This window comes from Lissotriton vulgaris, chromosome 2_1 (assembly GCF_964263255.1).
Source record: "Lissotriton vulgaris chromosome 2_1, aLisVul1.2, whole genome shotgun sequence".
Classification (NCBI taxonomy): Eukaryota; Metazoa; Chordata; class Amphibia; order Caudata; family Salamandridae; genus Lissotriton; species Lissotriton vulgaris.
Window position 1 is genome coordinate 158,629,226 of NC_141687.1, and position 27,789 is coordinate 158,657,014.

The 27,789-nt window shown below is 45.3% G+C and overlaps 1 protein-coding gene across 2 annotated transcripts in view; it reads left to right on the forward strand.

Annotated features, from left to right (window-relative positions):
* RABGEF1 (RAB guanine nucleotide exchange factor 1) overlaps positions 1-26,145 on the forward strand; it is a 415,118-nt gene extending 388,973 nt beyond the window's left edge. The window contains exons 9-10 of one of the 2 annotated variants that reach the window (XM_086954629.1): positions 2,948-3,204; positions 24,441-26,145. In XM_086954629.1, the coding sequence (XP_086810755.1) occupies positions 2,948-3,204; positions 24,441-24,839 (656 nt within the window). In that variant the 3' untranslated portion in view covers positions 24,840-26,145. The remainder of the gene's footprint in view (positions 1-2,947; positions 3,205-24,440) is intronic. The other variant, XM_086954628.1, reaches the window with a different exon arrangement.
* Positions 26,146-27,789: the final 1,644 nt, after the last annotated feature.

Sequence of the window (27,789 nt, forward strand, 5' to 3'; positions counted from 1 at the left end):
TGCTCCATCGGAAGTTTCCCAAAACTAAAACCTTTAGTTTTTTTTAAAGTTTTTTTTATATATAAAGCAGCCCTGGTTCATTTAAAGAACACTGAACTCTTTAAAAAAGGTAAACCAATTTTTCAGTTTTGCAATGCAAACTAGGTGGTCAGCTGTTGTTCCAGACCACCATCCTTGTGATTGCAGCCAATCTCAAGGGGCCAGAAATTGTAAACTGATCAATATTAATTAGGCTACTCATTTTGCTAGCACACAGGTTGGCTTAAAAAATCTGATTTGATGTGGAAAAAATCTGCATGCATTTTGCAACCACTTTTTTGCAAATCTAGTCTTAGTACATCTGGGGCCAGATGTAGGTAGCCCTTTACCGATCGGAATCGGCCGAAAATACCGATTTTCGGCCGTTTCCGATCGGTAAAGGGCTATTGAGATGTAGGGGCACATTTTCGGTAATTTTACCGAATCGGTATCATTACCGAATCGGTAAATTTACCGATTCGGTAATATGTACCGAATCGGTAAAATAATTACCGATTCGGTAATATTTACCGATTCGGTAAAATTACCGAAAATGCAATGTAGGTAGGCAATGTACCTTCTGCACATGGCTTACAGAATCGGTATTTTACCATGGAATACAAATCCATGGTAAAATACCGATTCCGGTGTGCATGCACATGTGTGCATGCACACCTATGCCATGTGACAGGCAGACCTGCCCTTAGGGCAGGTATGCCTGCCACATGGCACCCACGCCTGTTTAGGGGGTGCCAGGGGGTGTCAAAGTGACACCCCCTGCACCCTTGTGAAATTCGGTATTTACCGATTCGGTAAATACCGAATCGGTAAAGCCTATTGATTCCTATGGGCTTTGAAGCCCATAGGAATCAATAGGCTTTACCGATTCGGTATTTACCGAATCGGTAAATACCGAATTTTACCGATTCGGTAAAAGGGAACATCTGGATTCCCTACATACCAACCCCTCACATTTACCGAATCTTAATTACCGAATCGGTAAAATTCGGTAATTTTCGGTAATTAAGATTCGGTAAATGTTACTTACCTACATCTGGCCCCTGGACTCTAGTTCCTTAATGTTTCAAAATAATCTAAAGCTAGGACATCCATCCGTATCAAAAGAAGGGTCTTGTCTTAAAGAAAACCTATAAACCTTCAACTTTGACACCAACTTTGACACCAGAAGAGCAAAACCTGCTAACAGAATATTTTACAAACTTATTTGAGTGAAAGATTGCATTATTTCCATCAAGATTAATCCCCTCATCTCATTATGATGATATCACCAGATATTTCTTCCTGTAGCTTGCCTTAACAAGTATTGGTATTCACTGTTAGTCATATGGGCCTATTGCAGCAGATCAAGCTTGACAACCAGCTGCCTTAACTACATTTTCCTCATTAGAGTAGGGCGCCTTGTAAGCGTTATCTCAGTATTTACCAAGTAAGCTCAGCCAACCTTCCTCTGAGAAATGTGGTATCATTTGGCTAGGTAAGACTTGGAAAGAAACACTGCCATTTTGCATGCACACATTTCTTAAGTTACCTTCTTTTTACATGATGACTTTTGACACACACTTGCTTGGTGACAGTTTGTCTAAAATCAAATTGCTTACAATTCCACTTCGCATGTACAATGTCACGAAAGCTTGAACATTTAATACAAGGCCTGAACACACGTTGTGCAAATGCTGTTTGTTATTCGTACATGAGGTGACCTGGCGATCACAAGAGAATAAACAATGTCCGCTTGTCTGAAGCCTTGACACAGAAGCATGGATACTGGTATTATAAATTCACGCACATTTCCGTGTTCAAATCAAAGGAGTACTCTCATGTCATTGCGAGGTTGCTATCATCAGAGTCTCAGCCAAGCTGATACCCGCTTACCCTTTGCAATAAGGGATGTCCAACTGGTGAGCACAGGGACCTGCCTACACTTACTTTCAGGTAATGGGCAGTTGGATCAGCCCGTAGGGGATTCGTGGCAGAAGACCCACCCTAGACAACTAGGTTAGGGAGCGCATAGTAAGAGTACACTATATCCAGTACTTGTATGCCAGCATACATACAGTGTTTTAGCACAATGGTGGAATTGTTTATCATTTTCACTGTTCTTATACTGTTAATCACTTTTATATGCTTCTGTCTAATAATCATTGCAGCCCATATCTTTTATACAAGAATCACAATGGTTCAAATAATGAAATTCCCCTTTGTGTATTTCTTGTGTACGTTTCTGATTATGCAAGTGACTGAGAGAAAAGGTTCTAGATCTGTTACCACAATTCTTTCAGGAGTCAGGGTTGTCATGTTCTGAGGTAACCCAAACCATTTGTTACCTCGCTAGGTTTAGTGATACAATGATGGCACTGTGAACTAGCAGATCTATAGGCCAACATTTCCTAAGGATGTGCATAGAATCAGTCTGTCAACATCTCAAAGTTTATGTTGTCCAACAAATTAACAGTTCCTACTGAGAAAGTAGAATCCTAACAAAAGTGGGGCATGTCTTTTCAAACCTTTTGATTTGAAAGTTCCGTCTTCGTACAAATCATTTGAACAGGACAGTTGAGTGTGCCTTAGGGCCCATCGTGTACGTATTTGTAGAATAAGAGGGTGAAAAGCTGAGTTGGGAAGTAAAGGGTCAGAAGACTAGAAGGTCCACGTAGGAGGTGACAGTAAAAGTCGCTTGTAAACATTTAGAACATGAAGCTCCTAGCCTGCTGTCAAATGCTCTGTGATGTGAAATCAGCAGTCACTCAATACAATGTTGATAAAATCTAGCTAATAAGTTAGATTTGAGGTAAATGATTGACTTTCTAGTACCACTTCAATAGAATTTGTTTGGATTTAGAGAGATAGTCTAGGGATCTTTTGAACAAAGGCCTTTCAGTAAAGTAATTCCAGTGAATTTTGTTTTTAGATATTATTGAAATGGATTCAAAGCGTGTCCCTCGTGACAAGTTAGCATGCATCACCAGGTGCAGCAAGCAGATCTTCAATGCCATAAAGGTGACGAAAAATGAACCCGCCTCTGCAGATGATTTCTTACCGACTCTCATCTACATTGTTTTGAAGGGCAATCCACCCCGTCTCCAATCCAACATTCAGTATATAACCCGTTTCTGTAACCCTAATAGATTAATGACTGGGGAAGATGGTTACTATTTTACTAATCTGGTAAGTTAATGATCAGTTTTACTGGTAATGTTTAATTGTGTGTTACCCATGTAACCAACTGCAGTGCGGTGGGGGGTAGAGGGAGTGGGAAGTATATTTGCAGTCTACCTGTTCCAGTTGCACATGGCAAGCTAATATTATGACTGACCTACATAGCTTTCTCAACGAGCCTCCTCATTGTACTGATCAGCCTATGAGTGCCAATGTACACTTTAAAAGCCTCACTGCCCTGTTTACATATCAATATGTCATGTAAAGTTAGCTCACACTAAATAGTTCATGACAACATGTGTATACATCTTGGACTGTTGCATTGTATGTCCTGTAAAATGTCCTTGACATCTTTGCAAAATGCCTCACCACACGTTTTAAAACATCTTCAGATCCAGAGTTGTGCCAATATGCTTGTATTAAAATAGAAACCATGAACAGTCCACCTAATGTGGATTTTGAGTTTTTTTTTATAGCAGATTGGCTGCCACTTGAGTGAAAAACTTTATTATTGGGGACTAGATCTACAAACCATCCCTGCAGGTTCTAGGCTGAACACTATGTATGTTCTTGTCATTAAAGACCTTGCTATGATGTTCATTGTAATAATCTGAAATCGACCACTGTATATTTAAAAAAGTTGTAGTGATGGGCTCAGATGATTTTTATTTTTATAAAAATAGAATTACTAACTTGTGATGTGGAAGTTACTCTTCATATATCCAGAATGCTACCAGTGGCCATGTTGTTCTGACCAATAAGACCAAAACTGTGTGTTATTCCTCAGTCAAGCAACAAAAACTGTGAAATGACTAGTAAAACTGTCCTGTGGAAATACCACAACTAATCGTACTGTATGTTCGAGGTATGTGTGCTGTAGATACACATGCTTTTCATACGCCTGCCATGTAGTGGTGGGTATGAATGTTTGCAAGTTGTTTTTCTTTGAAGAAGTCTTTCCAGTCATGAGGTAAGGTGACTCCTCCTTTTGGTGATAGTGTGCATGGGCATCGACTCCATTGTTAGATTGGTTGTTTTCCGCCATCGGGTTTGGACGTTTATTGCTGCGCTCCGGTTCGCAAACCGTTCTTCGGGTTCCCCTCGGTTCGCAATCCACTCTTCCCTGAACGGTATTGTTTCGTACGCGTTTCCCTGTTTATCAATTTGATTGACAAACTCTCCATTTTCGATAGAAAACCTCGTGGACGGCCCTTGGTCCCAGCCGCGTCGGTCCAGCCTTCTGCCAATGGAATTAACTTTATTCTAATTCTGTCATAATTCAAACCACAAATACGCTTTGGAGCCGAAATATTCCACTACCAAAGAAAAGTTGATTTTGACGCCAAAATCTAAGGACCCTGTTCTCGAGCCTCCAGAACCAATTTTTGATGTTCTTAATGGTAAATTGGATCCCAAACAGAAATATGTTTCTATTAATCCTGATACTGACATATTTTGACTAAAACTCCAGCAAAACACAAGCTTCCTGCAGAGGACACTGCTGATAACATTCCCTTAAAGAGAAAGAGGGACATAGCTACCAGCCCTGTTTATCCTGCTCCACAGCCTTCTCCACCTCCACCATCATCTCCATAGTTAATAATTGAAGATCCATTACACATAACACCTCAGGGACCTTCACATACAGATCCAGATGTGGATCAGGGGGATGAAACACTCACTTGCTTGCAGACCCATGGAATTATTACACCATTGATCTTGCAGTACACAATGAACCAGACCTCTATCCTGCAAAGCCATCACCACCAGATGATAATAAGGCTTATCAACAGCTCATTGCTAGAGCAGCAGAGTATCATGGGGTACCGTTACATAAAGAAACATTAGAAGATGACTTTTTGATTTGAAACACTTGAGTCTACACATAGGTCAAGTCAAACACTCCCTATGCTGAAAGGCATGATGAGGCATGCAGATGATATCTTTAAAGACCCTGTTGGAGCACGCATTTTAACTCCAAGAGTAGATAAAAAAATATAAACCCTCACCATCAGATCCTGTGTTTATTAAGGGACAATTTCTCTTGACTCCATAATAGTGTCCAATGCTCGCAAATAAGCTAACTCGCAAACCTCTGGGCATGCACCTCCCCCACACAAAGAATCCAAACTTATAGATGCCTCTAGGAAATGTGTGTCTGTTGATGTTGCTAACCACTGGTGCATCAAAACCCACATGGCCTATTAGCTAGGTATGACAGGGCACACTGGGATGCAATGGAATAATTGCTCCAATATCTCCCAGATGAACACAAGTCTAAGGCACAGCAGCTAGTTGAAGAAGTGAAACTCATCTCTAACTTCTAAATTAGTTGTGCTTTAGACGCAGCAGACACCGCAGCTAGGGAGATTAATACCAGCATTCTCCTTAGAAGGCATGCATGGCTTAGGATCTTGGGGTTTTAGCCTGAGATTCAGCAGTCCATTTTGTACACCCACTTTGACAAGGAACACCTGTATGATCCTGTAGTCACCAATCCTCAGAAGAGATTAAAAGGGACATTGAAGTGTCAAAATCCATGGGAGCGCTACAGTCCCCATCCAATAGAGGTTCCTTTTGACGCTAGGAACTCACCTGCAGCAACAGCATCAGCCCGGGAGCCGTGAGGGAAACGGCCGGGTGCTACCTTCTTCTCGGCGCCGTGAGGGAAAAGGCCAACAAGACTACCACTCCCAGCAGCCCCGGGATCACAGGGCGCACCTGTGACGCCTCTGCCTGCGCCCGGAGGCGCTAGAAAATCAGTGAGCGCCCCCCGCAGCGCGGGCGCTCGTGGGCAAAGCCCGGGCCTAGGGCGGGCCCATCCGCGCCCGTCAGAGGCTGGACTGGGCTGGGCCGGGCCAGGAATCTAGCATCAATATATTGGGACCTGGAATTAAGGTACTGTTGATCCTGCGTCCAGTTTATTAAATAACTGGTGTTGTTTCCTCTTTATTTGATTCTAGGCCCGTGCTATGAGTACCTTTCACTGACTGTGTACTGAGAACTCAAAGGAACTGTAAGTGTACAGAATCTCTTTGCCTTGGACAACCCTTTTTTGATCTTGCCCCATTAATTTGATATTTATTTAATTTGTATAGCCTATTGAGCCTGATGGGGGCGTTTTATCTTGAACACTCTCCCTGTCTAAATCCAATTTATAACTTGCGGGAGAGCTTATCGTAAAGATTTTGCACGATGGGGAAAAAGGCATGTGTAGAAAAGAAACAGATGTTAGTCCCACCCAAAACAATGTCCAGCAAACCCACTTCTATAGACAGAATGTTGGAAAAAGCTCTGGGACCGAGAACCGTTTGTCTCTGACTCCAAATCTAGACATAGCACTCCCTGAGTCTAGCCCCCTTCAATCCATAGGGGCCTCAGTAACCAAGCCCTCTGGTGATCATCCTTTGTTCATTGATCCAGCTAGTCCAGAACAACTTAGGGCTATTACGCCAATTCAACAGGGAACTAAATGTAAATCTAAACCCAATCCCAGGGCGAAAGTTACAGCAAGAAGGAAAAAGCCGCTTGGTAGAATCCCCGAAAATGGTAATTCTGGGATGGAGAATTTAGACGAGAGTTCAGAATCCATAAGTGACCAGCCACCGTGGGTTACCAAGCTGGTGGTGGATCTTCAGATCCAAATGAGGGACATTGTAAAGGATGAATTAAAACCCCTACAAGATAGAATTAATAGGTTGGCCACTATTCTTAATGACTAGGCCAGAACAAGGGGGTCAATTGACAGTACCTGAAACTAGGATTATTACCCAGCCTACTACTAGTAATACACCGGCCAACCCATGCCCAAGTACCACTGAGCATGCCTCGCTTTCAAAATCAAATGGGGGAAGTCTGGCATTGAAGATAAACGGAGGTAGTGGGGTAAGCTTACCTCGGGGTAACGTCAGTTCAGTAACTGTCTTGCCCACATTGCAGGAAAAAACAGGAGAACTAAAATCAAACAGGCAGGTGGGGGTTGGTGCGTCTACAAACATAGAAGGTACTAATTACTCTGCCCCTCCCCCCATAATCCTAAACTTACTCCCTGCATCAACCCCATATGATCTCATCCTCGCAGGTACTCCTGAACTTAAATGGGGCCAATCTGAATCCCACCAAGAGTTAAAAAAAAACAAATACGTCCATTGGCTTGTGAACCATATTTCCTTTAGGTATGAGCACGTGGATGAGATCTTAATTACTCGTAGGGTGGGTTGGATTGGCAGACGGCACAAGGATATACGTGGCGACTGCACAGTAATTAAGTTTAGAAATTCACAGGTGTCCCAAAGCGTTTTAGCTAGAGAAGATGGGAGGGATAAGGGTGAAATTTTATTACTTCCCTTAAGGTTGTTTCTACCCCCCCCCCCCCCCCCCCCAACTCGGCCCTCCTATGATTTTCGGCAAAAAGAACTGCGCTGGAGACCTGACCATTCAAACGGCGTGCTTCTTCGCCCAGTCCACCACTGGCAAAAGCAATTTAGTTGTAATATTCCTACTGGAAACAGGTTCAGCTGCATTGATGGAGTAGATTGACTAAATCAACCCACCCTCACCCCTACAACCCCCTCCCCTAAATTAAGGCACAAACTGGTACCCCAAAATTAGAAAGCCAGGTACTGGTTATCGCTACGAAGACCTGTCACCCGTGGGGAGAGGGTTCAACCGGTGGGAGCATGAGCGGCTCCCCCGATTGCACCCACCCACGCGGTGGCTCGCCGCCGACCGATAATCCTGGAGATCGCCCCTATGGAGTCACAAATTCTGGGGATCCAAGTGGATCACTAAAAACTCCCTTGCATTTACCCATTTGGGCCCTCCAAAAACAAAATACCCTCATTCTCCCCATAACTAGGGTTTTAGTATGGAACATTGCGGGTCTGATGAACAAGATAGATGACCCGGATTGGAATACATATACCATCCAATTTGAGATCTGCATATTCCTGGAAACATGGGCAAGAGGGGAGGTCCTTAAGCCGGGCTTTGCTATTTTTAATATGCCTGCAATAACTGGGGGTAAATGGAGACCGTCTGGTGGCCTAAGCATGTGGGTGGGAGTCTATTTAGGCTGTATGCCTAAGCAGATAGACAAAGGCTCCAACGACATATTGTGTGTGTCATACTCCAGTTTCCATTAAAGACGTCTGTAGCTCTTATTAACCGATATTCTAGACCTATAGCCCTGTGTAAAGAGTCAGCCACTTTGGAAGCACTAACCATATTTTCAGGCACCATTTCTGCCAATCACATGGTGATACTAGGAGGGGACTTCAATTGTCATTTTGAGCCTTTGGAGAGAAAACAGCCTTTCTGATGAGGACACATTTTGGGCAATCCCGGAGACGAGATGCCCCCGGTCAAAAAATGGTCCCCTCTGGCGATCCAGATGAATTGTCTTGTTCTTAAGCATTCGTTAAGAGCTTGCAATGGTAGAACACTGTCTGACCCTTCCAATAGCTATACTTTTTATAGAAAAGATCGTGGCTCTCTATTAGATTATATTTTAATTGATTCTAAATCCTGGGATTGGCTGATCGATTTTAAAATTGTCCCACGGTTGGATAGCGACCATTTCGCACTAGTACTTGAACTCAAATCACTTAATCTTGGGATAGCCCCATTGTCGGCTGAATCTAGTGATTCAAAATTGACTCTCTCCAATTGTAGGAGAAGAGTGAGATGGACCCACTTTTGCCATTCCCAAGACAAATTGAGCACTTTGTATGAAGCTTTATTCCCTGTTCTTTTGGCGGCATCTAACTCAAAAGCTGCAAATGGGGATGGTCTTGATCTGGAGTTGGTGGCGAAAAATCACACCAGCCTAGGAGAAGTCGCATTGACTTTCTTCTACCCAAAAAAATAATAATAAAGCACCCAAGCAGGAAGCCTCCACACTCATGGTTCAATGATCCTTGCCGCATGGCTAAAAGAACGCTAGTAGTATCAATTAAGGCCAATGACCGCCTGAAAATTAAACCCGCAAGGAAGGCATACAAGGCGGCCATCTATGAAGCCAAAAAGGGGTGGGAATTGGAGAGGTGGGACGCTTTGAGAACTGCCCTCTGTGACAGGGATATGAGGACCTTTTGGGGTGTTGTCAATTCTGACAGCGCTGGACCCAAGACATCGGTAGACTCGAACTTGGATGAAGAGGTCTGGCGGGAACACTTAGAATCCCTCTACTCCAAGGAAGAAATGCTGCCTGGTGCGTCTCCTGCAGGATGTTTCTTGGGAATCTACTTGCCCCTACATCCTGGATGTATCGACCACCTTTATGACAATAGCTCCATGTGACGGCGGGACCAGGAATGGGAAGCAAACGTGTTTTTGTAGCAGTGGTATTTATTCTAGACAGTAGGTCATCGGTACATTTCTTTCGTAAGAATGTCTTTCTGGGGGACCTGCTTCGGTCCTGTCGATTCCTCCTGCGACCTCCCTCCTCTTTCCTCCTGACGGAGCTCCTCCTCCTACAGCTGGGCTCCTCCGGAGGCTTCGTATTGCACACCCTCGCCGGCCACCAAGAAGTAAAACAGAAGAGAGGACACAGTCAGCGATTATGGCCGCTGTCTTAGCTTGTAAAGGGAAGGGCGTGGGGGAGTAGTGCAAGTTTGCAAACAGTGCTCGACTATGTAGGGAAAGTGCTCTGTGCCGGATCGTGTTGTATTATTACTAGCAGGGCGAGTTATCTTTACGTGATTCGTCTACCCTTCCTCCTCCACCACCCCAGGACCCTGGCACGTACCTCAGCTAGCCGTACACCTCCTGGCGCACGGCTGGGCGGCTCGTGGGGTTGGCCTCCTGGCTTCACAGCTCCCGTCTCGTCTTTCTCCGTTCCCGTTGACGCTGTCTCCTGTCTCGTGCAGTCCGCTTCCTGCTTGTCCCCTTCAGGCTCTCGTTCTTCCTGCACGTCCTCTTCACTAATCCAACTCGTGCAGCCTCTCCAGTCTGCTTCAGTAAATCCTCTTGATCCGCCGTCCTGATCCGCTCCGCTCCACCAACTCTCTCCTCCGCTCCTCTCCGCCTCGCTGCTTCTCGCCACTCCGCTCTCCTGCACTCTGTCCGCTCCTCCGGTGAATAGACACACCTGTGGACTGTTGTGATCGCCTTTTTGAACGTCCGCAGGCTCCTCCTCCTCCATCAGGTCCGTCGTCCACTTAAAGGGACCCCATCCTTCTTCTTCCTCCTCATCACAGCTGTACCTTTCTGTCGGTGTCCAACCAAGTGGAAGGTGAGCCTGTGGAGACAAGAGGGGGGGGTTGCATATCGTTAAAGGAGGCCCCCCTGTAGGGCGAGAACCCGTGCCCTTGCTACACACCTCCCCCCCTGAACACTTCCGCTCGGGAAGTGGATTGCGGGACAGAAAGTCCGCCCCGGTATTGTCAATCCCTCGTTTGTGGCATATTGTGAACACGAATGGTTGCAGAGCGAGGAACCACCTCATGACCCTCGCGTTGGACGACCTATTGCGAACCATCCAGAGAAGGGGAGCATGGTCTGTGTACAACCGGAACCGGCGCCCCTCCAGGTAATAAGCCAGCTTGTCCACGGCCCACCTTATGGCCAAGCACTCCTTCTCAACAGTAGGGTATTTGAGTTCACGGGGAAACAATTTCCTGCTGATAAACAAGATAGGATGGTCGCAACCGTCCGTACTCTCCTGTGACAGTACCGCTCCTATGCCGTAGTCGGAGGCATCGGTATGCAGGGAAAAGGGCCGCGAGAAGTCCGGAGAAGTGAGTACCGGTGCCGAGGTTATCGCTCTTTTCAGTGAAACAAATGCGTTCAACATGGCAGGGGAGGGATTTCTCAGGTCGCACAATTTCACCTTGGTCTGTAGGGCATCCGTGAGAGGGGACGCTAAGTCCGCGAATCCCGGGATAAAGCGCCGGTTATAACCGATGAGGCCCAAAAACGCTCTTAGCTCTCTTTTGGTTTGAGGAAAAGGGGTTTCCATGATGGCTCTGACCTTTTCGATTTGTGGTTCTATCATACCATGACCGAGCACATAACCCAGGTATTTGACCTTGTGAAACCCTATCCTGGATTTCTTGGAGTTAATTTTTAACACGGCCATGGTAAGGGTTTCGAATACCCTATGCAAATGTGTCAGATAAGTGTTCCAATCCGGGCTGAAGACGACTATGTCATCCAGGTATGCGGATGTGAATGATGAAAGGTTTTTCAGTACAGTGTTCATCAATCTTTGAAAGGTCGCGGGTGCCCCATGGAGTCCGAAGGGTAGGACTGTGAATTCGTATCTCCCGTTGACCGTAGTGAATGCTGTCTTATGTCTGTCCTCCTCTTTCAATGGCACCTGCCAATACCCTTTTGTGAGATCTATTGTGCTTATGTACTTTGCCTCTCCCAATTTTTCAATTAGTTCATCTATTCGTGGAATGGGGTATGCGTCGAAAGTGGAGATTTCGTTTAGGGCACGGAAATCCATACAAAACCTCTTTGATCCATCAGGCTTTGGGATCAGTACTATGGGACTGGACCACTCACTGTGGGAAGGTCTTATCACGCCGAGCTTCAACATCTCCTCCACTTCCTGCTGTATGCCCTTCCTCCGAGCCTCAGGAATCCTATAGGGTTTGATCTTCACTATCCGCCCGGGGATGGTGTTGATGCAGTGTTCTGCCAGGCGGGTTTTTCCTGGTATGTCTGAGAAGACATGGGAATGTTTTTGTAGAGTCACTTCTAACTCTTTCCTCTCGGTCTCAGTCAAGTCCTCGTTGATCACTAGGCTCTGCATGGTGTTGAGTGGGTTAGGACAATCAGGTTTTGTCAAGTGAACCTCCGCCGGGGGTTTACCTAGCCATTTCTTTAGAATGTTTATGTGATACACTTGAGTGGAATGGGCACGTATTTTCAGTTTGTAGCTTGTATTCCCAATGGTTTCGATGACTTTGTAGGGCCCACTCCACTCGGCTTTGAATTTGTGCGTTGATGACGGCAATAAAACCAGGGCCCAATCCCCCACCGAGAGTCTTCTCCATCTTTTTCCTTTGTCGTAGGCCGTCTTTTGTCTGATTTGACTTTTTTCTAAATTGGCGAATGCCAAGTCCCGTAATTTGCCCAATTTAGACTTAAGATTTCGGGCATACTCGAGGGTGTTTAACACGTCGTCGTGGGTTTCCTTTTCCCATGCCTCCTTGGTCATATCTAGGAGGGACCTCGGTTGCCGGCCGTATAATAGCTCAAAAGATGAGAAGCCGAGGCTACTTTGCTTTTGTCCCCTAATAACATACAGTGCCAGGGGGAGAATCTGATCCCACTCAGACCCATTCACCTCTAACATCTTGCGAAGAGTGGTTTTCAATGTACGGTTATATCGTTCAACTAGGCCATCAGTTTGGGGATGGTATACGGCTGTTCTTATCTGGTGTATGTTGAGCAGGTTACACACTTCCTTCATGAGTCTTGAAACCAAGGGGGCCCCTTGATCGGTTAGGATCTCTTTGGGGAATCCTACACGGGAAAACAACTCTAACATCCTGTCGGCCACGTTCTTTGTGGTAGTCGTCGTCAGCGGGAAGGCCTCTGGAAAACGGGTGGAATAATCCACGAGGACCAGGACGTATTGGTAGCCTTTCCTGGTCTTTGGGAGAGGGCCAATGATGTCCATCCCTACTCTTTCGAAGGGCACTCCGATGATCGGAAGGGGTTGTAGGGGAACAGCAGGGGGACGAGTCATGTTGCGTTTTTGGCATATATCGCACTCCTGGCAATATACCATTGCATCTTTGTTTATTCCTGGCCAGGCCAGTAGAAGCATTGTAACAAGTTCTGGGTCGTTTTTTCCGCACCGGTATGTCCTGCCACTAAATGTGAATGTGAATAGAATAGCACTTGGTCCCTGAAGGCCAAAGGGACTAGCAATTGTTCGGGGTCACCTTCCTTCCCCTGTCTATAGAGCAGATCATTCTTTATGTACAGGCGGGGATACGTGATGGGGAGTTGGTCTTGTGTCTGGTGTGCCCTCTCCCATGCGTTCATTAAAGTTGCATCATTCGATTGAGCGAATTGAAAACTCCTATCTAAAACCCAAGGTTCTGAGGACACCAGGGCAGGCGAGGGGACCTGTTTTGTCGAGGGGTGTTCGCTCAGAGGAGAGGGTATTAGGCTCTGCTTGAACATCTCAAGAAAGGCAGGGTTGTCCGTTCCGATTATCAAGTCCTCGGGGAGTGATGACAGGACACCCACCTTGACTCTAGAGGGCCGGCCATTCTGGGGTACCAAGGGGATCACGGCTACTGGATATGTCTTTACATCCCCATGGACGCATCTTATGTACACCGATTCTCGGGGGACAATCTGATGGGGTTGTACGTGTTGTGCCTGGACTACCGACTGTCTACATCCTGAGTCAAGAAGCGCCTTTACAGGATGGTCGTTAATACTGATACTCACTCTATAAGCTTGTCCCATCTCGGCCGAGTATAGTACTGTCCGGGGTAGATAGCCGACCTCCATGGGCTCCTCCTCTTGTTTTCTACGAGGACAGTGTCTAGCGATGTGCCCCCAGGTTCCACAGTCGAAGCACTGGGGTCCGCTGTGTGGTAGTGCCTCAGGTTTCCACATTCTGGGCCTCCCCTGTTCCGGCACTCGTGTGGATCTCCTATCGGGTTTAATCACGTGCTTTTGTTTGTCTGACTCCACTATAAAGGGAGTCCTCTGGGGAGCTCTTGCAAAGGTATTGGCCATCTCGACAGCTTGCTCGGTGGTCAGGTTAGGATGCTGCTTCAACCACCGCTGAGTGGCAAAGGGTAGAGCCTCCAGGAATTGCTCAAGATAAATCCTATCCATGATTTCTTCTTTTGTACTCTCGGTCGGTTGAAGCCATTTGTCCGCTGACATCTTGAGCCGTACAAATAGTCTTAGGGGTCTCGCCTGGTATGCCCCTCTCCTTGCGGAACCTCAGTCTATAGGCCTCTTTATCTAAGCCAAGATGGTCCAGTATTATCTTTTTAATGTCTGAGTATGTTGTGTCCCCCCTTGGGTTGGCCACCTGGTAGGCCGCCTGAGCCTCTCCTACCAGTAAAGGGGCCAAAAAAAACGGCCATTTGACCACAGGCCAGCCACAGGCCCGTGCTGCTCTCTCGAAATTTAGGAGGAACGCGTCCGGGTCCTCCCCAGGTTGGTATTTCTGAAGAGAGACCCCTCCTATGGTGTGTGGTGTTCCTCCCACGGCAGCTGTGGCGATGGTAACCGGAGGGTCCAGTGTACGGGCCGTTACGGCTGCCTTGATGAGCTCTCTATCGGCTTCGGCGGCTCTTAGTTGTTGTTCTGCTATTTTCTCCAGTCTTTCCTGCCCATGCACGAGGGCTTGCACCACTGCTTCCATCTTCTCTATGCAGACGGACGGATTGCCCGCATTCTCCACCACTGTGACGGCGGGACCAGGAATGGGAAGCAAACGTGTTTTTGTAGCAGTGGTATTTATTCTAGACAGTAGGTCATCGGTACATTTCTTTCGTAAGAATGTCTTTCTGGGGGACCTGCTTCAGTCCTGTCGATTCCTCCTGCGACCTCCCTCCTCTTTCCTCCTGACGGGGCTCCTCCTCCTACAGCTGGGCTCCTCCGGAGGCTCCGTATTGCACACACTCGCCGGCCACCAAGAAGTAAAACAGAAGAGAGGACACAGTCAGCGATTATGGCCGCTGTCTTAGCTTGTAAAGGGAAGGGCGTGGGGGAGTAGTGCAAGTTTGCAAACAGTGCTCGACTATGTAGGGAAAGTGCTCTGTGCCGGATCGTGTTGTATTATTACTAGCAGGGCGAGTTATCTTTACGTGATTCGTCTACCCTTCCTCCTCCACCACCCCAGGACCCTGGCACGTACCTCAGCTAGCCGTACACCTCCTGGCGCACGGCTGGGCGGCTCGTGGGGTTGGCCTCCTGGCTTCACAGCTCCCGTCTCGTCTTTCTCCGTTCCCGTTGACGCTGTCTCCTATCTCGTGCAGTCCGCTTCCTGCTTGTCCCCTTCAGGCTCTCGTTCTTCCTGCACGTCCTCTTCACTAATCCAACTCGTGCAGCCTCTCCAGTCTGCTTCAGTAAATCCTCTTGATCCGCCGTCCTGATCCGCTCCGCTCCACCAACTCTCTCCTCCGCTCCTCTCCGCCTCGCTGCTTCCCGCCACTCCGCTCTCCTGCACTCTGTCCGCTCCTCCGGTGAATAGACACACCTGTGGACTGTTGTGATCGCCTTTTTGAACGTCCGCAGGCTCCTCCTCCTCCATCAGGTCCGTCGTCCACTTAAAGGGACCCCATCCTTCTTCTTCCTCCTCATCACAGCTGTACCTTTCTGTCGGTGTCCAACCAAGTGGAAGGTGAGCCTGTGGAGACAAGAGGGGGGGGTTGCATATCGTTAAAGGAGGCCCCCCTGTAGGGCGAGAACCCGTGCCCTTGCTACACTCCAGTATTAGTATAAGCTTAAATGAAATTAAGGGAGCCCTAGCGAAAATATCCCCAGGCAAAGAGCCAGGCCTGGACAAGATCCCTAGGGACCTTTTCCGCAGCGAACCAGCTGTCTGGGTCCCGTACTTCTGGGTTTAATTCAATGCTATATTGCAGGGTATGAGGATCCCACCCAGCTGGCTTGGTGTGGAAATAATCCCAATTTTCCAAAAAGGTTCTCGACTCTTGCCAACTAATTACAAGCCAATTAGCCTGATTGATATTTCTCAAAATATCTTTGTGCGTATTTTACTGCTCAGGCTACCATCCCCTATACGGCAAACCTCTCAAAATAGTCTTGTCTTTCGTCTATCTGGGCCTTACCATTACAGATAAAATGGATTGGGAGGCACAAATTAAAAAAATCATCCCTAAAACTGGCTCAATCATCGTGGGGATTATGAAGGTCTTTTGCAAATCCACCCTGAAACCAGTTAGCCCAGCTATAGAAATTTACAAGGTGCAAACCTGGGAAGGGGTATTATATGGTGCTGAATTATGGGGCCATTCTGCTCCCGAGAACTTACCACAGGTAGAGAACAACTTTCTAAGACATTTGTTGAATCTCCCACAGAGCACCATGTTATCCCCACTCCGATTAGATTTGGGGCTTATGGCAATTTCAGAAGTACTGAATCTTAAACCCTTAATGTATTGGCATCGTTTCTGGGTAACCCCAGAACTTTCATCTTCTAGAGAGGAACTATTAGAGGTAATGAATCTGTGGGGGGCTGCTAACTTACCGTGACTAGCATACATTAAACATATGTTTACTAGCATGGGGCTACAGGATCTCTGGGCTGATCCTGAGCTTGCCTGCTCCTCACTATCGAGGAAACAACTGAAAACCCATTTTGAGAACCATAAAAGGGCACAGCTCCATAGCTGTCCCCGAATAGGCAAGTTAACCTCAGCATTCCTAGAGATAAGACAGGTTCTTATTCGAGCCCGCCTTAGATGTTATCAAACCAGCTGCTGCTAGAAAACTTTACCTTCAGCATAGGTATGGGGTGTTGGCACTCCGCTGCTTTACCCACAAATGGAGGAGTTTGCAAGTCTCGAATTGCCCGGCTTGTGATTGCCCTGATGAGTCAGTACTCAATGTGTTCTTCAGCTGCCCTGGCTACTATAAAGCAAGAAAACGTTGGCTAGTGCAGATCTGCAGGAACCTTGGGACTAGACAATGTTCGGAGGGGTTCAGGATTCTCAAGTATGATACCAGTATCCCTATTGTTTATTCAGTTGCAGGTTTTTTATTTTCCATGTGGTGCACTCGTAGACTTCTTCTAAAAACTCCCAAACAAGTGAAAGAAGCCCCCACAGTAGAAATGTAATTATTTTACTCTTCTATTAGTTGGGCAGTCCACCGTCCCGTGGTTACTCTTGTTGGTCTTAAACTTTTAGTCTCGTTATTCTGCTTTGACAAAAACTGGTCTGCCCACTGCTTGAGGCAACTGGTAATTAATCAGTTCACTTCCACACTTTTGTAAAAACACCTTGTGTAGAAGTAGCCTCTAGCAGTGAGCAATTACAGTGCGAGGGCCGTGCTAACCTTTGTAAGTTAAGATTATGGTCACCTTTTTATCAACATTTTTTATACAACTAACTTATTTATCTATTATTCGCACTATGCACTTTCCATAGATGAGTTCTTGTTTTTAGCTCAGTACAACCCTCTGCGATGGCATCCGTTGTCCCCCATTTCAGGTTATAGGACTCTTCAATAGGCTTGTGAATTTTTTTAATTTTAATGTTCAGTAATAATGTATATCAAGATTTTTATCTATTCCTCATCTTTATAAAAACATGTATGTGTTTCATGATGTTATTTTATTTTTATTGCACTTTTGAGGTCCTACTGACCGAAATAAAGTTTATTGATGATTGGTTCCTTTTGAGGCTTGTTTTACAGAGCAGGGTCCAAAACAACATCCGTAGACCCAAATGTTTCCTCTTACAAAGCAACAACCAATCCTTTCCCTCTAGAGGTTTCTACAGAGGAAGATATAGAGGAAACCATTCCAAAGGTAGGAGTAAAGCCGCCACACATGTAACACCCCTTCCCCTAATAAACAGGGACTTGCCCACACTTCTCACCAATCGCTCAACGCCTGTTGGAGGAAGACTTCAACAGTTTTTCCCCATGTGGCAATCTATAACATCCGGCAAATGGGTTCTCGACATTTTCTAACATGGTTATTGCCTGGAGCTCACCTCTAATCCACCAAATCCGTTGTTAGAAAATTTGCAGTTACTCAAACAGGTGCAATCTCTCTTAGAAAAGGGAGCCATAGAACCAGTTCAGTTTGAGTACCAAGGTTCAGGGGTTTACTCTCTTTATTTTCTAATTCCCAAAAAGGACAGTTCCTTAAGACCAATTTTGGATCTCAGAGAGTTAAAGCACCACATACAATCACAACATTTCTATATGGTAACGCTTCAGCAGGTTCTTCCTCTTCTACAGCAAGGCGATTTTTGTTTTGTCCACACTGGACTTAAGACGCATATTTTCACATTCCCATTCATCAAGCTCATCGCAAATATCTCAGATTTGTGATAGCAGGCAAACACTATCAGTTCAAAGGAGTTCCATTCGGAGTAACTACTGCTCCCAGTGGATTTACAAAATGCATAGCAGTAGTAGCAGCTCATCTCAGAAGACAACAAATCTATGTTTTCCCTTACTTAGACGACTGGCTCATCAAGACCAGCACACACCAAAAGTGTTTACAAAACACTCGGACCACTCTACACCTTACTCCACCAATTGGGTTTCACGGTCAACGTTCTAAGTCTCACCTACAGTCTTCACGCTCTCTCCAACTAATGCCTGTCTCAGACAATTTGGAAATGGGCAATCCATCACAAGATTCACACTCTGGCAAAACACCTCCTGGGAGTGAACAATCAAATTGACGACCTCCTCAGCAGAAGAAGACTACAAATACACGAGTGGTAACTTCATCCTCAAGTTCTCCTTCCATACTTTTTATAATGGGGACACCCACAAATAGATCTCTTTGCCACAGTAGACAACGCACAATGCCAAAATTTCACTTCCCGGTTCCCACAACATCTCTCCAAAGGAAATGTCCTATGGATGAATTGGTCAGGGATATTTGCCTATGCTTTTCTGCCTCTCCCACTTCTTCCGTTTGTGGTTTGGAAACTCAGGCAAAGATCACACTCTGATTTTGGTAGCTCCCACTTGGGCCCATCAACCGTGGTACACTACTCTGTTAGAGCTCTCAGTAATTCTACATCAAAAGCTCTATCACACCTCCAGTCTCCTCACACAGAACCATGGAGAAATCAAGCATCCAAATCCCAAGGAGGTCAACTTAGCAATTTGGCTCCTGAAGTCATAAAGTTTGTATATTTAAATTTGCCACCAGACTGTTTGACTATGCTTAAAGAAGCTAAAAAACCTTCTACAAGAGCTTGCTATGCAGCAAAATGGAAAATATTTGTTGTTTACTGCATTAATAGATGCTTCTCTTCAGAACATTGTCCGTTACCTTCTAAATGTACAACAATGCTTGCACTTCTATTTGGTTACATCTTGCTGCAGTAGCTGCGCATTTTCAAAACCAACAGCCTGTGTCTTTGTTCAAAGTTCCTGTCATCCAAGCCTTTATTGTGGATTTAAAGAGAGTTATACAACCAAGAATTTCACCAGCACCAGTATGGAATCTTAATGTTGTACTCACAAGACGTAAGGGTTTATCCTTTAAACCACTCCACAAGTGTCCCTCGCAGTTTCTCTCTTGGAAAGTTGCATTTCAAATTGCAATCACTTCATTAAGAAGAGTTAGTGAGTCAGTTGAGTTACCTTTGTTCTTTCCTCAACCTGATTCAGTAGCAGCACGAGCTCTTCACACACTTGCTGTCAAAAGAGCTTTACTTTATTATATCGAAAAAACAATAGATTTTCGTAAAACAAAGCAACTGTTTGTTTCATTTTACCACCTCACAAAAGCAATCCGATTTCTAAATCTGGATTTCAAGATGGATTGTTAAATGTATTCAAACTTGCTATGCAAAAACTAAAAGAACTTTATACCCCTTATAGTGCACTCCACTTGCAAAATAGGGGCATCTATGGCCTTTTTAGGGAACATTCCTATAGCTGACACTTGTAAAGCAGCAACATGGTTTACACCACACACAATTAGCAAACACTATTGCAGCCGCGGTCCATGCAGGTAACAGCAGTGGGCCCGGGTAAGGCGGGATTTCAAGGGACGATGCAGAGGGAAAAATAAATAAATAATAGATTTTCCCTTGGCATTGTCCCTCAAATCACACCTTACCCAGCCCCACCACCCTACCACTGTTACCTGCATGGACGGCAGCTGCACTATTGTGTGGATGCACTAGCACGCCAACAAGCCAATGTAGGGCCGGCAGTGCTAAAAACACTTTTTCAGACAACTACAACATCTACTGGTTAGCCATCGCTTTTGGAAAATACTGCTATATTGTCCATGCAAAGCATGTGTATCTACAGCACACATGCGTCGAACAGATTATGTTACTCTCCAGTAAGCATCTGTTCTTAGCATGTAGAGCTGTTGATTCACATGCACTCACCTTCCTCCCGGGGTGCCTGTAGGTGTTACAGTTCTCATTATTTACATTATCTACGCATGAACATCTCTTTACTACACTCACTTCATTCCAACACTCTTGCAGGGCCAGCAATCTAACAATAGAGTCGGTTCCCATGCACACTATCACCGAAAGGAGGAGTCACCTTACCTTGTGACTGGAAAGACTTCTTTGAAGAAAAACAACTTGCAAAAATACGGACCCAACACTAGATGACAGGAGTATGCAAAGCTAGTCATTTGAATGGGGACTCTTGTCCAGTACCCATATCATGGCGGGTTGCATCAGTGGCACAGACTTCCGATCTTTCCTCTGTGTAAATCTCGGATAACCTACTTAAGGAAAAAATTCCCCACCCTGCAACCCTGCTTTTAAGGTTGTGAAGACTCCAACTTTCAAATCTGCAGAGCACCTGTCACCCGATAACTAACAATAACAATTCTAATTAATGACTAATCTAAGAGGAAGCTTAGCTCAACCTGACTCAATCTACCAACGTTATTTTATTCCTGTCCGACCAGCCTGACATGTAGTTATATGCCTTAATGTGTCTCTTCGGGGTCAATCTTACACAAGTTCCATTCCCGCTGAAGTGAGTGTCTGTGTTCATCTATCATCTCAGGGGTATAATGTGTGAGGGCGGCATCGTCCAGTCTCTCGTCTTACCTGCGCCCCGGTATCCCCTGTTACTCTTGTGCTTCCTCAGGACTCTGTCGGCCCTCGGGCGCCAGGGACCTGTCTTACTGCTCTTCTACCACTTCATGGAGTTTGTCTCCTCTGGCTCGCCCCCCCCCCTTGCGATGCATCTCTTTGCCAGGGCTTCGGCCAACAGTGCACCAACCCTCCAACCACTCCCACATCTCCTCCCGTGTGGTGGAGTGCCATGTTTTCCCGTCGGCTATTACACGTAGTTTGGCTGGAAACATCTTCATGTACTTTAAGTCCTTGGCTCTCAGCTCTTTTTTGACTGTTTCAAAGCTTCTTCGTTGCCTCTGAACGTGTAGGGTAAAATGTGGGAATAAGCTTTTCCAGGTATTTTCATATTTCACATCTCCTTTCGATCTCGCCGCTTGCAGTATACCGTCTCCATCTCAGTGGTTGAATATCCTTGCTATAATAGTACGCTGAAGCACACCAGGCTTTGAAAGTGGCACTGGCGCTCTATGCGCCCTCTCGACGGAGAATAATCATGATAGACGAGGGACTGCAGTTTGTTTAGGAGGTCTTCTATGAATAGGTCTACGTTGAGCCCCTCCACTTCTTCCGGGACGCCAACCACGCTTATATTGTTCCTCCTTGCCCATCCGGCCTGGTATTCTAGCCGCTCCGCCATATGTGCAGTCTGTTGGGTTAGGCTATGCACCTGTTCTTCGAGGCGCTTCGTTTTGGACTTTAGTTGAGTAATTTGGATCTCGGCCGGTGACACTTTTTCACTTGATTTGGAGAGGTCTGCCCTGATTAAAGTCACTTCTGTGGACACTGCATCTATTTTGGGCTCTAGGGAGCCTTTACCATCCCAGATAGCGGCCATTACAACTGCTAACGACTGCTCCTCCATCCCCCTTTCCTCCTCTGCGCTAGACAGGGGCTTCGTAAAGGTATAGTTATCCAGTTTGTTAGATTGAATGGGGCCCGCTGCTTGGTGTTTCCCCATTTCTGTTTTGCCTGCTACCTGGACAATGTGTGCGTCTCAGTATCCACATGTTCGCCCTGGTTGGTGGGAAGCCCGCTGGACCCTCAGGCTGTCTATTGCTGGTGACCCTGCCTGGCAATCTGTTCAGGCTACCTTCTTCTTGGCGGGGAGAGGCCAACACGGCCAGAGATCAATTAGCCCACCGCCTGTTGGCAGCTTTGGCCGGATATATCTGCCACCTTGTCTCGCCAGTTATATTCCCTTGTCGCTGCAAGGGGGGGCCCAAGGGGAGAACAAATTCTTGCTTCACTCCTGGCACCCGCTCTCATCTGCTGGGACTCAGGCACTTTGCTGCTGGGGGTGTGCGCTCGTGTTGTTGCCTCCTCCAATCGTTGGGCCCCCTTCGCCCCACTCACCTCTTTCATGCTGGTAATGCCAGGCCCCAGGCACAGTATGGGTCAGGGCCGCTCCTTCCGCCTGGATCGGGCTGTCCCGTGGCCCGCCTCAGTCTTTGCAGCAGCTCCGCTATCACAGTGGCCCGCTGTGTCACTTGGGCACACCAGCGAGGCCGCGTCTGAGCTGCGTCATTACCTCCCTCGCTGCTCGGCTCAGATAATGACGGCGGCACTACCACTTTCTCTGTCTTGGGTCGCTAGAGTGTTTGAGACCAGACTTCTCCCAGCACTCTGCTCTCAGTAACGGCAGACTCCATCGCCCTCTTGGTGCTTCCTTTTGCTGCGATCTGCGCACGTCACCGGCTCTGTCGTTATAGTTTGTTTCGGTGCGCCAGCGAGATATTGATTTCTCCCTCCTCGTGAGCATTATCTCCTTCAGCCTGCTGGAGCTAAATTACAGATTTGGTGCGGATTATGGGGGCTTGGTCCAGAGCTCCTCTAGTCTGCTGCCATTTTGGTCGGTGGCTAAACCACAACCCTTAGTTTATTTGTTTTTACTTGTCAAGGGAACCACCTTATTACACCGTCTAAGGTACTCCTTAGACATTTTAACCACTCAGTACACCACCCCCTACAAGCAATGTCCTCACTTGCACTCATCATTATGGCATTTAAGTCGAAAAGACCTCTGACAAAGAGCCCCCTTAAGGGACCTGTTGGACATTACAGCGCTGGGCCAACGTGGGGCAGCCCAACGATGAAGCCCCTTTCTTGGTGTGTGAGGGCTTTCAATTCTGATCAATCAGATACCCCGATCCAGTTGACAAGCTCCGGCATACCTCTTCTCCACCCTAATGTTCTTTCGCTGGAGGACCAACATACTTCTAAGTTTAATCATTACATTTAAGGAGCATGGGTGCTGAACCTTATAATTAGCTCCTAGTCCCTCCATTTGTTATATTTCATAAGCAAACTCTGTAAACAAGGTAATTTTGCCCCCTTGGTCCATACTGACAAGAACAGCCCAAATAAGTGACAATGTTATCAGTAGAGTATCAATGTTCTCTTTGCATTCTCACAATTTTGGCCTACTCACTCCTGTCCTGTGCAATAGGCCAGCCACATATGTGGGGTATCATTGTTTTCTGCGGAAAGTGTATGATCATTGATGGATAGGACCTTTGTCATTTGCTCTGAAGTTTTCTGTCAGATAAAAACGATGATTTTCACCCCATATTTGACGTTTGCAGTAGGTTCTAGGAAATAAAACATGCTGGTATTCATGCATTCTGGTCACCTGTTTATTTAGTTTTAAGAATTGTCAGGTTAGTAGTTTTCCCTGGGTCCACTGCTACCCTGCACCTAAATGCTGCAGGCACGTTTATGTGCCACAGACACTCCCCTGGAATCTCCCCCATGAAAACATTCCCCACAGATTTGGGTCAAGCCTGGGAAGATTTATGTTCCTGCTCAACAGAGACTAGAAGGAATTACCATGTTTTGGGGAAAAATATAAAAAATCCTACAACTAACTTATTTAATTAGAACTTGCGGGTTTGCTAGTTCAGAGTGAGTGAGTGAGGTCTGGCACCCATCAATAGAAACCTGAGTCTGTATTGGTGTTGAAAATGTATCCTTGAGGTACGTTTCTATAGAGCCGAGAGGTGATATCTGGGACCAAAATACTGGTACACTAAGACCGGTTCATCGCTTTTCAATTTTATAGTCTGTCAACTCATTACATTTCTATATTCGGTCCTTGTAATTGTTGACCACCATTCTGCTAACTCATGCTTTGCTCCTAGATTTTGATGATGCGCTTTGTAAGACCCCTCTACCCATAAGAACCCCCTTACTCATTTCCTGAATTAGATACTCTGCATCTAGATTTCACCCTGTGTTAAAATAATTGACACCTTAATTGTATCTGTCTTAAATGTCCAGTATTACAATAATTATAAAGCTTGTAAATACATTTCTTCTCTTCACATTTACTAGATTTTAAGCATTACAAGGAATTTTTTTATGTATTCATTTTGTTAAGAAAAAGTGATCATTTTGGCTTGTCAATGCTACTAATTTATTTTTCTGTTGGTACTTAATTAAGAAAATACTAGATCCTAACAGAGATCCTTCTTTTTCTAGTGCTGTGCTATAGCCTTCATTGAAAAACTAGATGCTCAGTCGCTAAATTTAAGCGAAGAGGATTTTGACCGGTACATGTCTGGCCAGGCATCTCCAAAGAAGCAGGATTCTGAAAACTGGTCTTCCAATATGTGTTTGGGTGTCCAGCAGATGCACAAAAACCTGGACCTCATCTCACAGTTAAACGAACGACAAGAAAGAATTGTCAATGAAGCCAAGAAGCTTGAGAAGGACCTCATTGACTGGACTGATGGGATCAGTAAGGAGGTTCAGGATATAGTTGAGAAATATCCCCTGGATATCAAAGCTAAAAGTCAGCCGTTGGCTGCCATTGACTCTGAAAATGTGGAGAACGACAAGCTGCCCCCACCGTTACAGCCTCAAGTATATGCAGGATAATGTTAAACGGGGTTGGCTGGTGTTCTCCTGCATAGTGGACTCTTAATGATTTACATTCTGCTGTATTTAGTGTTTACAAATACAATGAATTTAATTTGCAAGGTTTTCAAAGGTACGATATACTTTTTAGTGTAATTAATCTTGTAAGATAAATCCTATTTATTGAAATGAGGAGCAGTTAACTTTTTGCTTGCCGATGTTTTTGCTAATTTATACCTTTCTATAACAAAGCACGTCAGAATTGTAAAACCTCATTGAACTGATACGTTCTCTTCCATTCTTCTGAATTAATGTGCGCTGCTGTACATTTTATGTTTTCAGTCAGACTGCATCTGAAAATAAGGGTACATGTTGATGAAAAAACAATTCTAGTGGATTGATGGTTTTCTCTGGTGAAAAACAAGTTGTTTTTTATTGCCAGCTTGCGAGCGGCCTTCCCGTTACAATCCACATTTGATTTTGCCATAAAAGTATTGAGGCTCCCACAAAGGTGAACCTGCATGCATGCTAAGTTGACACTCCAGAGTCAACAACATCCTTCCTCCGACACCTATAACTGTGCATGCTTACCGTAAATCCTAGCACTATTTATTTCCATAGCAAACACTCCAGTCTAGATGGCGTTTTGGGTTAGGAGACAGCCACATTCGGTTGCTAACTTCAAGGTTTCCCATGTCCGCGCTGGTACTGGTACCAAGCAAATTATAGCAGTGAATATGTTATGTGACAGGGTAGACACTCATACATGGGCCCTTGGTACATTACATCAAGCACATTTGCACTGAATGCATGTGTTGACTTTACTTGCATCACACTACATTGGCATGCATCGGATTCTCAAAGTGATATTCATAGGTTTATAAGACTAAGGGGAGACATGAAGGTGGGAAATGTTGAGATGTAATTTTCAAATACAATACAAAATACATTTAGGGTCCTTATCTGGAGTGCTGTAGGAATGTAGGTCCTGATTTAGATTTTGGCAGGTAGGTTACACGATCACAAATAGAACAGAGAATCCCGTCCGGCGCATTATATCCAATGGCACTTGCAGTACAGCAAGCGGTGGTCTCCGTCAGTGAGTAACCCTTCTGCTGAATTCTAAATCAGGCCCTTCGTGATAAAGCTGCCGTTGTTCCCTGGCAATGCTTCCATGGTTCAATGATGTTTGACTTTTAAGGTTTTCTTGGGTACTACTGTTTCATATTTTATCTTTACATCGCTCTTGCAATGGTTAATCATAAGTAAATATGTACAATTGTAAATATGTTTTAAAACAAACTAAACATCTGTTTTAAATGTGCATGAATCCTGCGTGTTATTTATTATCAAAGAATAGGAATTGTATAATTTGGGCATACACTCTCAAAAGTCATATCGGTGGGTGTCTGTGTAATATAAATTTGGATGCAAAATAACTTCGCTTAAGAAATTATTGCACTAGTGGGCCACAAGATATCACTTTTTTATTATGGGCTCTTCACTAATATTCATAAACACTGAATATCTTTTACCCCAGGTGTGGGATTATTTACTTATGATTTCAACAAGAAAAAATATCTCAAAAAAATTCTAAATAGCTGCATTCCTTTTTTTTTAAATAAAAAAACAAACAGTAGAATTAAAAAGCAAAAAACATTGTTTATGAAACCCTGTTCAATTCTTCGCTAAGAAAATGAAAGCAAAACTTTAGGCTGCTGATGTATTGTTTCACACAATGCACAGCATTAACAGTTGGCCTTAGGTTTATTTTCTGCTCCGTGGAGCAGAGATTCCAAATATGAGCCCAAAGTCAATTTATGTATTTGTGTCGGTAGCGGGTTTGGGTGAAGCAGTTTTTTAGATTTGTATTTTCTTTATTGTTTTTTCCAGCTGAGAAATACTTTTTTTTCTTGAATATTAGCTTCATTTTTAATAGCCTTTTCTCCCCATTTGCACTTTCCATGACCTGTCAAACAGCCTCTGATTGGCCTTTTTGACATTGTGCGTCCCATGACGATAGAATGTCAAATAAGTCTGTTTTTATTCTAGCAATATTCACCGTGGAGGATTTTCTGGATGCCCTTTTCTGTTGGTTGCTTATTGTGAGTTACCATGTCTGTTAAAAGAATCTGTGGGTTTTTGTTGTGCTTTTTTATTTTCTGATTACTTGTCCGGACCACACCCAGTGCAGCGGACTGACTGAAAAAATTCATATTGAAGGAAGTACAACTGTAGCAACTCATCCGCAGTGTGAGGCTTTCCCGTTCAATACATAAGCAACCGCAGAATCAAATGGAAAGAGGGAGTCAGCCTGTGGGGGTTTCCTACCTTTGACCACAGAAAATGCAGCATTCCTTCAAGCATATCCAGATCATTTGAAGGGGTCTTGTTATTTATGCAGGAAGGTCCTCAGTCCTCCAGAGCCAGCCTTCAAGGTCTGGGTTATACCTCTTCAGATTAGTCCCCAGACCCCGTAAAAGTCCAAGGTATTGTACTTTTGTTTTCTCCACAGATGATAATCCTGCATGTCTTTCTATGCCCAAGCACCAGTGATCATGAGATTTCTACTACATATATGTATGGTGTTGCACTCACTGTGTGCCTGCAAAGGGTTAGCTGGCTGTTCCAACACTGACTTTCCAGGATGAAAGAGTTTTAAAAAGAAGAGCACAAGTGTTAGAGGGTCCTCGATGAAGTTCTACAACAATAATATTGTTTAATTGTGTTTTATTTGCTCGTTTTTTAAAACTCCTTCCTTCCCCCTGAGCACCTTTACCTGGGACTAGGCGCCCCCTGGAGCAGACGCGCAGCGGACCTTAGCGCTGTCACGTAGCTCAGTGTAATTTTGCCGCCATCTCCCCATCACGCACAAGCCACGCCCACTCGAGCAAGGCCACGCCCCCTCTCTGACGTATAAAACGCCGCGCTGACCACGAGCGCGCCAGAGACCTATCCTACTCCTGAGGCG